Source organism: Camelina sativa, chromosome 3 (genome assembly GCF_030686135.1).
Source record: "Camelina sativa cultivar CO46 ecotype springtype chromosome 3, ASM3068613v1".
NCBI lineage: Eukaryota > Viridiplantae > Streptophyta > Magnoliopsida > Brassicales > Brassicaceae > Camelina > Camelina sativa.
This window is the reverse complement of record NC_141882.1, coordinates 16,410,568-16,423,780: the sequence shown is the minus strand read 5'-3', so window position 1 is coordinate 16,423,780 and position 13,213 is coordinate 16,410,568. Positions and strand designations below refer to the sequence as shown.

At 34.9% G+C, this 13,213-nt stretch overlaps 2 protein-coding genes and 1 pseudogene across 6 annotated transcripts; 1 reads left to right on the top strand and 2 right to left on the bottom strand.

The window, feature by feature from the left end:
- Positions 1-1,456: 1,456 nt before the first annotated feature.
- Positions 1,457-1,938, bottom strand: LOC147947016 (putative ubiquitin-conjugating enzyme E2 16 pseudogene; annotated as a pseudogene).
- A 3,235-nt stretch (positions 1,939-5,173) lies between these two features.
- On the top strand, positions 5,174-7,998 carry LOC147947015 (glutathione S-transferase T3-like). Of its 4 annotated transcripts, none has more exons than XM_087506159.1 (4): positions 5,174-5,394; positions 5,553-5,641; positions 5,991-6,111; positions 6,887-7,998. In XM_087506159.1, exons 3-4 carry the CDS (start codon positions 6,075-6,077, stop codon positions 7,534-7,536), a joined length of 687 nt encoding a protein of 228 aa, XP_087362285.1. In that variant the 5' UTR covers positions 5,174-5,394; positions 5,553-5,641; positions 5,991-6,074; the 3' UTR covers positions 7,537-7,998. The 4 variants fall into 4 exon arrangements, with proteins under 4 accessions (XP_087362285.1, XP_087362276.1, XP_087362289.1 ...); XM_087506150.1 differs by having other exon boundaries at positions 5,234-5,394; positions 6,740-7,652; XM_087506163.1 differs by having other exon boundaries at positions 5,256-5,394; positions 5,550-5,641; positions 6,887-7,652.
- Positions 7,999-11,196: 3,198 nt separating this feature from the next.
- Positions 11,197-11,925, bottom strand: LOC147947014 (uncharacterized). Of its 2 annotated transcripts, XM_087495881.1 has the most exons (3): positions 11,660-11,925; positions 11,405-11,488; positions 11,197-11,362 (listed from the first exon to the last, which is right to left on the bottom strand). In XM_087495881.1, exons 1-3 carry the CDS (start codon positions 11,923-11,925, stop codon positions 11,197-11,199), a joined length of 516 nt encoding a protein of 171 aa, XP_087352007.1. The 2 variants fall into 2 exon arrangements, with proteins under 2 accessions (XP_087352007.1, XP_087352005.1); XM_087495879.1 differs by having other exon boundaries at positions 11,197-11,524.
- Between the last annotated feature and the right edge of the window lie 1,288 nt (positions 11,926-13,213).

Below are 13,213 nucleotides of genomic sequence, written 5' to 3'. Positions count from 1 at the left end.
CTTTATAGTTATACTAAAGATGTAGTATGTACGATATCAGTAGTTATTCCCGTGCATAGCACGGGTGGTAATAATAGTACTAATATAATTGTTTAATAACAGAAAACAGCAAGTGTCAAAAATTCCATGTCGAGTATGAAAGTAAGTGGTAATTTAAAAAAATAAAAACAAATTTACAAGATCCTTTTTTTTTTGAAGAGTTGGAACATTTACTTAAAATGTGTCGTCAGAATTTGATTATTTATTTTCAGTTTCATACATTCATTTAGTTGAAAAGCAAAATTATAGAAAATAAAAGAAAATTTAAAAATATATTAAATGTAATTTAAAAATAGTTCAATTTGATATGTTGAAAATAATATGATAAATATTTAACAGATTAAAAATAAATTGAGATTAGAAATAATCTAACTTTATTTTATAAATATAAAAATATTTGAAATGTATTTGTGATGAAAATATTTAAATTTTTGTGATATTTTAATTTTATTAAAAATGAAAGAAAATGTTTAAGAGCTTGCAAGTCATATGATAGACGACAGGTTATATGTAAAGTGTTTAGATTGTTAAGATGGTTTAAATAAGATTTGAAACCTCTAGATTTTTGCAATTTGGTTATTAAATTTTATCATTTGTTTCACATATTTATAATAGTGATGTTGGGCCTAGGTGTTGTGTTTCTTGCCCAGCAAGTTACGGATTTGACGTCGGTGTTTACATAGCTCTCAATTAAGATTTATGTTAATTTTCTATTTTATTTTGGAAGAAGATATACTCTTTAATTTTAGGATTAGGATTAGAATATTTGGTGTTTATCTTTTTTTCTTTAGTTTTATATTTGATTATCTCTTATAAAAGGGATCGAATCCTCACATGTATAGATAACTTTGAATTGAATAAAGAATTATTTTGAAAAGAGCTTTGTATAAACCTAGAGAGGAGGACTCTCACACCCATAAATATCTTACCTTGAGTAAGACCTAAGAGGGGGACTCTCATCCCTATCCACTCCTTAGGGGGTGTATTGAATTGACGATTTTAAGAGATTTTGGGGTATTCTTAAATTCCCTGTTATTTCAATTAATGATTTTTAAAAATCATCTGAAATCCTATGTTATTGAATGTGAAATTTTTAAAAATCATTTACAGTCTCTTGTTATTCAATCAATAATTTATAAATCTCATCTCAAATCTACTGTTATTCAAAAGATCACAATTTAAAAAAAAAAATCTCTAGAATGTGATTCTAGGAGACTCTTCTAACATTTTTAGTTAAAATGATGTCTTCCAAAATAACACCTTTAAAGGTGAAACTTTAAAATATCTGTTTAAAAAAACTTCTCCGACACTAGTAACAATTGTTTTTTCAGACTCTCTCTCTCTTTCTCTCGTTCTCTCTTTCTCTCTTTACTCTGGAAAAATCCTAAAAACATTTGTTGATTGTTAGATAGAGGTTTTATACTTTATCGTCGTGGAACCACCATCGGGTCTCCTTTGGAGATCTTCCGTTCTTACAGTTCTTCACATAGCGGTCATTGTTGGTCGTTGCTTTTCAGTTGAGCTTGACAGCATAGAGAGGATACTGATGCAGATGGAATTCACCGTCATGGACAGAGACCAAGAATCATACAAAATATCTAAACAAATATGCCCGTTGCTGTAAATGTGAGGATGCATAGTAGCTGGATGAAGAAATATCACTTGTGGTGACTCCATAGGATAATGTTCAGGAAAATCAACTTGAAGCTTATAGGTATCGTTGGCGTACAGAGTACCTGGAGCTCCAATAACTTCAATTATCCATCTCTGGAGATTATCAGTGACCTTGTGTTTGAAGCTATTGGGTGGATTCATCTGCCATTCAACATGCTCTTTCTGAAGCCTATTCGTCGCGATCTTGCTCAGAGCCTTGCGAGAAGGAACACTGGAACTAGTCATTTTGTTTTTACCCTTAAGACTACACATAATTGTTTTTACCCTAAAGACTACAAAAAGACTCTCTCTGATAATCATTTTGTGATTGTTTTTACCCTTCTTCACATAATTGTTTTTACTGTACGCACTACTAATTAAGGATTGTTCGTAGTAGGAACTGCTATTGTAAAAACATTTGTTGATGTTTAAATGTAGTAGTGCGTAGTTGTTCTGTTTATTATTGAGTCTTATGTTTTTATTGAGTTTTTTTTACCCTATATAAGCCATGGTCTTGTTTTCGTAATGAATTAGAGAAGTTATTCAGAGTCCAAAGCAAAGTGTTTCTATTTACAATTACACATTTTGTCGAAGAATCAGTCAGAGGAGCTTGTAGAAGGTGCCGACAACTGTACCAAGAAATCAAGCTTTTTCACATGAAGTTAAATCAAGTTTCTCTCAAAACCCAAATCACCAAATCTCAAATCTCAAATCTCACCAAATTTCAAAACCCAAATATCAAATTCTACAAATTCTAATCAAATCTTCTAAAATTACACTCAAATCTCCCAAAATTCTGAAATATTAAAATCCCAACAAATCTCCTAAAATCCTCAGTTCAATACACCCCCGCTCCGCATCAAATAACATTCCAGATAAAAATTAATTGTATAATCAACTTGATTAATCAACAAAGTAATGTAACTTATTTAGTTGCTCTTTAAAACATGTTACATAATTATAACTCTATGACACTATTAATAATGGTATTGTATAATTATAACTACTTTTTAAAAACATAATTCTAGTTGAATACAAAACAAAAAAAACTTATCAAGCATTATATTATGAAACAACATATATCCATCATAACATAAGTATTACATTGTTTAATTAAAACAGTATTTATTATAAATTTACCTGTATAATGAATTCTTAAATTTTTAAATTATTTATTTATTAAGTTTCCAAACTACAAAAAAAATTTCATCTTATTTCCAAATCCGTTTTCATGGTGTTTCCAAACAGAAATTTATAAAAATTGCACTTTTGTGGCTTATTTCAATATTTCTACGAATTTATTTATCCATAATGTTTCAGAAATGGGGGACCTCAAAAAGAGTTTTCATGCAACATTCGGATCTCATCTTTTTTTTTTATTGTTTAAATTCAAAGTATATTCCATTTATTTGTTTTGAGAGCAATAATCTACTTATTTCAATATGTATTGTTCAAAGTAGGTACTATCATCTTAAAGGCATGTAATAAGAATGTGGTTCGTAGATAGAAAAAAAAAAGTGATTCATAGTTACTAGGTCTCGACATTCGGGTGAAACAATCCCATCTTTTTTTTTTAATCTTAAAACAAGTGATCTCATACTCACTAATACCCTAACCACATTCAAACCAAACAGCAGAAATAACCAAACATTAAACCAATGAGTTAAATAACCAAACGAATAAATCAATATCATCAATCCAACAAAAACCAATAGCATAAACCAAGTCATAGAACAAGGAACCAACAACCTAATCATTCGTTCTAGACCATTACATTCCATTCTAGCAACCTAACAACAACATAGAACAAAACAACCGAGCCTCTAGAACATCTTAATCTTCATTGTCTTGATTCCACAATCACACTTTGCCTTTACCTGCACCACAAACAAAAATTGAGATGCATGAGTATTGTCATAAACACTCACTGAGGTAATCCTCCCATCTATCGGGCTATACACAAAAGCAATTGAGAATTCCAATGTCAAACAAACAACAAACAAACAACAAACAAACACAAACGAACAAGAGAACAAATATCAGCCGCCTACTGAAAAGGGTTGGTGTCGACCAACATTGTCTCTCAGTGTCGGTCGATACCGCTTGTTGGTGTCGACCGACACCCTTCCTCGACCCAAAACCCTATTACCGATCCTCGCCAAGTATCCACGTCTTCAACTCGTTGGTGTTGACCGAAAACCACCTGGTGTCGATCGACACCGACTTTACGCGATCTGCACGAAGCCGAGAGTTGAATCACCGTTTCTCTCCACCTCCAAACCGTCCAAAACTCAACCAAAAGCCATAGGAAGCCGTGGGAACCATGTAGCAACCAAAACAAGCAAGAAAACACCACAAACAACATTAAAAAGCAAAACAAAGGAAATCTCAAGCTTAGATCAGCTATAGTCATGCACTCACCTCTTTTGCAGAAAGTTTCTCACCAAAACCGAAAAAATCCAACCCTTTAGAAAGCTTCTCATTCGTTCCTAGCACCAGATCTCTACTCCACAGGAACAGATCTCACAAAACAAGCCAAGAAATCTCCCCAAAGCTCTAAAACTCTCAAGAACTATTTTCTCCATTTTGTTTTCTCTCTACAATTGACAAAAGAGGCTTTCCCGGAACCCTCAAGTTGATTTCTCACTTATATACCCTGGTTTAGGCTTCCCAAACCCAACCAATTTCTAATTTTGACGGTTTAAAACAAATCGGTCAAACCAGGAATTGTTAGTGTCGACTGACACCATCATTGGTGTCGATCGACACCCACCCCCTCGTGTCGTTTCATGGACTGGTATGGTATCTTATCTCGTTTCTCTCTTCTTCAGACTGCGGGGTTTTCAACAAGGTTGTGTTGTTGGTGTTAGTGTGGCTTCAACCGATGATTTCAGGTTGCAAAGAGAAGTTTGTGGTTTGTGTCTTCTCTAAAACCTGCCTTCTCTGTTGGTTCGTACTCAATCCTTAGTTCTTCTTGAGTTGTGGTTTTGGGTTTTAGGCATAGTAGTGGAATCGTCTTTCAGCTGTTCTCTTGCGACGAGGTCACCAATTTTGATTCTATAGATGGTTAAAGCTGGGTCGACGAGGGTCCGCGTGTAAGAGCTGTTAGTCCTCTTTGGCTTATCTTCTTTGGCCCTAATTTGGCTCTCCTTCTTTCGACTGGTTTTGTGCGACTAGATGGTTGTAACTTTTGTTTCTCTGATATCATTTGAGCTTGCTTTCATTCCTACCGGTGCTGATGATGGTTTGTCGACGGTGTGCTACCATGGTTTATAGCACTTCCGGTCTAATTGGCACTCTCCAGCGTTTACAAGTTCTATAAGAAAGCTTGTGAGTTTCTATCTCGATCAGCGGGACAGTTTTAGTGCTTTAGTTTTTGTTTCCTTAGGTCATTCCCATCGGTGGTATTTAGATGGAGAAGGGAAAGTTCCTAAACAATAAAGTTGAATAAATATATACAAAAGTGACTGAAATTGTTAATGGTCGATGTTTACTGAAAGACTTTTAGAATTGTTTAGGACCCTTTGCGTGTCCCTTTCTTATTGGGTGAAGAAAGTATTTATTTTCTTTTTATTTTTTCTTCTGCTCAAATCTCTCTCTATTATTTTTGCGTCTTCCTCTCTCTCTCTCTTTTGGAATCGGTTGATCTAAACACGAATCGGAACGTGAGATATGAGAGTTTGGTTAAATTTGTCTCTATGGGTAAGAATCTCTCTGGTATTATTTGTAGTTTATGATAAATTTGGGAATTGATGTTAGCAAAATTAGGGTTATATGTTGTTAGTTGATTGGGGATTGCAAATTGTTATTCTCTTCTTTTCTTGTTTTCTAAACCTGAGTATCTTTGCTGAATTTAGCAGGATATTGTGCCAAGTGAGTATCGGAGGAGCTGGAGGGCGTTGCTTGTTTGTTTCCATGGTGTTTCTTCATCTGCTTTGACAACGACCCAGTTTGTCCTCTCTCTCTTTTTATTTTGTTTCCTGGGTTTTTTTAGCTTCGAATTTGTTTAATTGAAGTAGAGCTCTGCATAAAAAAATAAATTTCAAAACTTTAAAGGAAGCATTATACGCAATTTGATGATTATTAATACATATGTCACCTTATTATTAGGTCAATTAAGATCATGTATTTATAGATAGAATTGTGTTTCTACGAATGTATTAATAAAGAAGCGTAATTTGCCTTTATGTTTGCTGCAACAATTTCGACAAATATTGTTGTATTATGAAGGCAGAGTCCTCTGTTTTCATGCAACATTGTTAGATCAGCTCATTGATGTATTTTGATGAACTTTTCAGGCGAATGATCGTACACAAAGCAACTTTGTTCGATTGGATAAACCGAGAGCTGTAGACGATCTTGATATAGGCAAGAGAGGGAAGATGCGTAGGTGGTTGTGCTGTTCTTGTCGTGTTCAAGGTATCCTCTATATTCTTTTTTGTCAATGTTAATCTCCTTTAACACACCAATTGGAAATAGTCTCACTAGCTTATTGAATGCTTACCTAAGGAGAGCTTTGAATGATTTTCTTATTTAATTTTGTACTCTATGTAGCTAACTGTCAAATCATTATTTAGTGTACCATTACTTCTGCTTTGTGTTCAATAGTTTTGCTATGTGATAAATGGTTGTGCTCTGTGATAAATGGTTGGTTTTGTGTCATTAGGTAAAAACTTATTAGGCCCATTGATTGCTAGTTATGTGACCTTTAACCATAAACTCCAATCGCACCATTGATTGCTAGTTATGTGACCTTTAACCATAAACTCCAATTGCACCATTGATTGCTACTATTTAGGTTTTGCTCTTCCTTCTCCTTTAAACACAAACCATAAACACGCCTTCTATCTCTTCCTTTAAACATAAATGATTCTTCTTACTCTTCCATCCCTTTTATCACAACCTTCTTTCTTTCTCTTTTAAACACCAACCAGAAACTTGACTATGGATCAATTTAGTGAAACTTTGGGTTTTATGGATCTGTTAAGTAGTCAAACCACAACCAACACTGTCGAAACCAATGAAACTGATGAGGTTGCAAACGAAGGTGAACACCAACCTGAGGAGCGTCAACAAAGAAGAAAATGGTCTCACACTGAAGATGTCTCTCTCATTAGTGCTTGGCTCAATACAAGTAAGGATGCAGTTATTTCAAATGGCCAAAAACGTAATACTTTCTGGTCACGTATTGCAGCTTTTTATGTTGCAAGTCCTAAACTTGCTGGTATCGAGAAAAGAGAGCCCAAGCACTGCAAACAAAGGTGGCAGAGGATCAACGAGACAGTGTGCAAGTTTGTTGGAAGCTATGAAGCTGCAACAAAAGCAAAATCCAGTGGCCAGAATGAGGATGATGTGATTAAATTGGCTTACGAGATATACCACAATGATTACAAGGTGAATTTCACACTTGAGCATGCTTGGAGGGAGCTTCGCCATGATCAAAAATGGTGTCGAGCTTCTACTACGAAAGGTACTGTAGCTTCAAAGAGAAGAAAGAGTGCTGAACAACCTTCACAGTCATCAACCTCAGTTCCAACCAATGTAGAAGAAGAAGTTCGTCCTTTAGGTATTAAGGCAGCAAAGGCTAAGGCAGCAAAGGCCAGGGGTAAAAGGGTTGTGAGCAGGCCAAAGACTGTGGAAGAAGAAGGTGCTTCGCTTGAGGAGTTTCAGAGCATGTGGGAGATTAGGCAAAATGAATTTGATTTGAAAGAGAAGCAAAGTAAGATCAAAGAGAAGCAAACAATGCATAAAGTGCTTGACCGACTCCTTGCTAAAACAGATCCGCTTACAGAAATGGAGATTGCTTTAAAGAATAAGCTAATTAGTGACATGTTGTCAAGTTAATTTGAGTTTCATTTTATGTTTATGTTTTCTACTTCTATGTTGTCGTTTCAGTTCTGTTTTATGTTATGAGTAGTTGTATGTCTGTTTTTTGCTATGAATTTGTTGGTCTTGAGCAATGTTATGTTTAATTGTTAACAGTTTGAATTGGAGATTTTATATGAGCTTGGTGTTTGGTCACGGACGTATAATAAGAATAGAGGAAAAAGAAGACAAGAAGAAGAAACAAGAGAAACGAAAAGCCAGCCACAAGTTTTGTGAGTTCAAGACATGGTCAAGGACGTAAAAGAAGAAGACAAGATGAAGAAAAGCCAGCCACAAGTTTTTGTACCATATGTACTTTGTATGCTAGGAACCGCATGTGTAGCAAGCAATGTACACCACAAAATTCTTATAGATTTGTAATTTTGTATCACCACAAGCTATTCTATATAAGTCGCAATACGTTCTCCTTTAACCATTAAATTTCTCTTCTTCAACCAAAAAAATCAAGATTTCTCCTTTAACTAAAGCATCTTCTTCTCTTTTCTTTAACCACACAAATACGTTCAAAATAAATTCTGATCTTTACTTTGCTGAAATGGCATCTTCTTCTAATAATATTGAGGAAATGATGGATAACTACATTGATGAAACACTTGATAATTATTTTGATAAAGCATTCGAGAATCGATTTGATCGAAGATTCGGTGATCAGCAAGAAGCAACAACGGAGAAGCCAAAACGATCCTACATTGAAAGAGACCGTGAAGGTGGTCACAAACGCTTATGGGATGATTATTTCAGTGAAGATGCAACATATTCTCCTCGCCTCTTTCGTCGCCGTTTTAGAATGAACAAAAACTTGTTCTTGCGTATCGTTGAACGACTCTCCGCTGAAGTTCCATAATTTCGACAACGAAAAGATGCTACTGGAAGGTTAGGTCTCTCTGCACTACAAAAATCTACAGCAGCAATTCGTATGATGGCATATGGTTGTGCAGCTGATGCGGTTGACGAATATCTCCGGCTTGCTGATAGCACTGCGATGTTATGCTTGGAACAGTTCGTTGAAGGAGTCATTAATTTATTTGGAGATGAGTACCTCCGAAGACCCATAGCAGAAGATCTTCAACGACTACTCAATATTGGAGAGTTGCGCGGATTTCCCGGGATGATAGGCAGCATAGATTGTATGCATTGGGAGTGGAAGAATTGCCCGACCGCATGGAAAGGTCAATACACACGTGGATCTGGAAAGCCAACAATTGTTTTAGAGGCTGTAGCTTCACAAGACCTTTGGATATGGCACGCATTTTTTGGACCTCCAGGAACATTGAACGATATCAATGTTCTCGATCGCTCACCAGTTTTTGATGACGTATTACAAGGTATAGCTCCTAAAGTGAAATTCTTTGTCAACGGACGAGCATATCATATGGCTTACTATCTTACAGATGGTATTTATCCTAATTGGGCTACTTTTATCTAATCAATTCCAATGCCCCAAGATCCAAAATCATCCTTATTTGCTACATATCAAGAAGGCACACGTAAAGATGTCGAGCGTGCTTTTGGCGTCTTACAAGCTCGATTTGCCATAGTAAGAAATCCAGCTCTTGTCCATGATAAGGTAAAAATTGGAAAGATAATGAGACCGTGTATCATACTGCACAATATGATAGTAGAAGACGAACGAGATGGATACACTCAGTTTGATGCCGCAACATTCGCACAAGCAGAATCAAGCAGAACTTCACAAGTGGATCTCGCATATTCAACAGATATATCTTCAAATCTCACTAACATAATGATAATGGAGAGACAAAATGAAGTTCATGATCGAAAAATACATCAAAGATTGAAAGCTGATTTGGTTGAGAATATATGGCAGAAATTTGGGACCAATCAAGATTACAATTAATTGTGTTTGTAATGTGTTTTAAATATCCTTTTATGTATTGTTTGTTTAAAATCTTATGAAATATATTTATTTTCAAGTTTTTATAAATATATAATATTAAAAATATTAAACAAAAATTTATTAAAATTTAATAATTTTCAAAATAAAAATTTTGAATTAAGGACCCCAATTTTAGATACTACTAATGGACCCATAAAAGTATAAAGTTTCTTAAAAAGTTGTTAACTTCACTTTTATTTACTTTTATTCAAAATTATTGTTCTTAGCAACTTTGCTAAGACTTCACCAATGGGTTTGCCCTTAGTCACCTGTTTTTTAGGTTGTTAGTTTTTGTATCTTTGTTTTCGAAAGTGTGTAACTTGTCAGCTTATGTTTTTGGAAGTGTGTAACTTGCGAGCTTATGCTTCTCTTGTTTGGGCTTAGTCTTAGGTGATTTCGATGTTTTCACTTTTTTGTATTCAATAGATGTAATCTGTTCAGTTTTAATATAAATTCAGACGATTAAAAAAAAATAAAAAAAAATCAGAACACAACTTTAAAACTATCCTTATGTACAGTATAAATTACAGTACATTGTGCCACCGGAAAGCTTATCAGAGTCAGAGACATCACCAGATTCTGTGGGCAATTCTCGTATCCTTCATCGTTACGGATCCAAGAAGCGGTGTTGAGTTCTTGTTAGAGTCTCTCGATCTATCGTACTTCATTGACACGAGGCACGGAGTTACTCCTATTCTTCTTCACGATTCAAGAAGCGTGTTGAGTTCTTGTGGGAGTCTCGCGAGCTATCCTACTCTGTTGACACGAGCTACGAATTCGTGTTAGAAGAGTTTGAAGTGATCAATGAAGGAGAGTTTGAAGAAGTGGCAGCACAAGATTTAGAGAATGCAAAAGGTTTTTGAGCAGGAAAAGAAAAAGAATTCGATGTTCCACTTTTTTCATAGCAATTTTAGACTTGTACATCCACACACTACACAAATCTTGGTCCTCTGCAACGAGGGTTCAATATCAGCTAATTAATTAGTGTTAAAGAAACATTATCACTTATCTCAGTGTTGCTGCAAAATGGATAGAGCCTGGATATTAGTTGATTTATATTTTGGCACAACAAAGTTTATTTCTACCCGAGATTCCAAAGATCCTTTGCCAAAATTGAGATCTTGAATCGCTTTATTAAACTGTGATCTTAAATTATATATGTTCTGCTTCTGCATTGTTGCAATACACTTGCAACTTTTCAGGGACTATCCCACCAATTAGGGGAATGCTTCTTTGATTTCTGTGACCAAGAGTGATACAAATGAGATATTAAATTTTCTGCCGTTAGACATACTTTCTAAAATTTTCCCTATCAAGATCACTTGAATCTGTAGGTTCACATGTCTCTAATGTCCCCTGACACAAAATTTGTTCAACTTGTTGCAGAAGGCTCCTCAACATATGAAGATTGCTTTATATAGAGCCAACATGTAATCTTGACCAAAAAACTACTGATTCTTCTCTTCACTTATCAGTGTTTTCGATCAGCATTCACATATGTGTACGTCTCTTCAACATGTTAAGAATGCTTTATATAGGTATACCCAAAAATATTGAATTCTCTTGAGAAAATAATTAAAACAACATGCTACTATATATGATTATGAATGCAGTAAATGAACAAGAGTTGAGTGACATTGGATAGTGGAGTTTATAACAGAGAAAAGAAGAAAAAAGATGTATAGATCTAAAACTGACAGCATATGTAAGAAACCCAGATTTCATATGTGTAAAGAAGCAAAAAGACTAGAGAAGTCATCCTCCCTTGGTTGGTTAAAGAGAGGCCTAAACATCTCAAGAATTCTAGTCCTAGGGTTTATCACCTTGTGTTGTGATGTCTCAAATAGAGACTTCCACAAATAAAGAATGTTAGACTTAATGGCTTCTCTCGCAAACCCATTCGCCGCTGCTGAAACATCTTTGGAAGACCTCAACGTCTCCTCTAGCTTCTTTAGCTCTTGGTTGTAATGTTCAAAATCAGATGGTTTCACTACTCCACCATGAGTGCTTTCTCTGTTTCTGAGAATCAAAACAAACCGATCCAATTCTCTGATTCCAAACGTAAAATTCTGGCCAGCCTTTACGACCAGTCTCCATTGGTTTGATTTGCCACCATCCTCCTGATAGACTCCATTCTTAGGTTTGATATATGTTTCAAACACATATAGGATAACACAAAACAACCTTCCTACCACAGGAGCGTTAATGTCTTTGTTCCCTGCATACTTCAATAGCCAAAGACAAAACAGTAACATAGAACGCATGTTATCAGATAACAAGAACATTGCTTCAGCCACAAAGAGCGAGAGGTCAACTCCGAGTCGCACAGCCTCCTTTTTCTGCTTTTCATAATTGGTAAGATTAGTCTCTTTAGTGTAAGGAAAATACCTAGATTGTGGTAATCTCTTGTTGTTACGGACAACGCGGTGAGTCATTGATAATGATTCCATCTGTTTCGAGATGATCGATATGTCTGAAGAATTCATCGTGGAGGGCTCTCTAGGTCTAGGATGCAGTGACAGAAGAACCTCAAAACAAAAACAGAAAAATTGAGAGAATTGAAGAACCCTAGATGGTAACTTTGACAAGTAATAATTACTTCAGACGGTTTAAAGGTATATTATATAGGAAAGGAAAGGTAAATAAATTCTAAGGAAAAGGAAATATTTATAAGTTATTATAACCCATTGGGATTTTGATTTGGATTTGGATTTGGAGTGCTTTCTAATGTTACCAGTGCAGATCAATAAAGGCTTTTTTTTAGTTTTTATTATGGAGAATATTTATTATACCATCTAATAACAGAAATTTTTTTAATATTATTTATTTTAAAAAAACTAATAACATATTATTAAGTTTTCATTTACAATGTTATATGTTGGTTTGGGTTTGTAAATAAGATTTATATTTTACAATTATACAAAATTATATGTCGGTTTGGAATGACAAATAAAAATTAGGATTTAGATTTTACAATTAAAAAAGATTATTAGATGTCGGTTTGGATTGACAAATGAGAATTAAAATTTAGATTTTACAATCAAGTGGAGTTATAATTTGTTTCCCTTTACAAAAGAGAATTAAATAAGAGAGGTGAATGAATTGGTTCACTCCTACTAATCCGAATATCATCATTTTATTATTATAAAAATATGGTTTTTAATCTTGACAACAAAAACCAAAAGCCACAAGATTGGGGGGGGGGGGGGTCATTTGATTCCTCTGTATTTAACATACTAGCTCCTAAGAGAAGTCATTCGTCAAACATAAATATACTAGTGAAAACGAAATTGTTCCTTTCACTCCAAATTTGGTATATATATGTTTGAGCAATGACTCTCGAAGGATGATGGGAGAGGATGCATTTTTGAGAGCTGTTCAGGCGATTAGAGACCTCCAAGTAATGAAGGTACATGGTGAGAAAAATCCCCAGCCATAGTTGCCCATAATGCCACATATATAAAATTCCATAAAAGCTAAGAAAGGATTAGGTGCTCCCAAGTTTCATCACTCTGTGAGTAGATGCTGCATTTTGTTGGGACATTTAATCTCCATGAAGCAAGTCTTACTTGAGTGGGTAGCATGTTTAGCTGGGTAATCCACATCATGAAAGAGTATCTTTGTAACATCCCGGTTTTATAATTGGGATTTGGGCCGGTTTGTTTCTTTTGAAGCCCATTAAGAATCAATTATGTGAAACGACAAAGGTCATGTCGTTTGTATTTGTGCATCATGTAT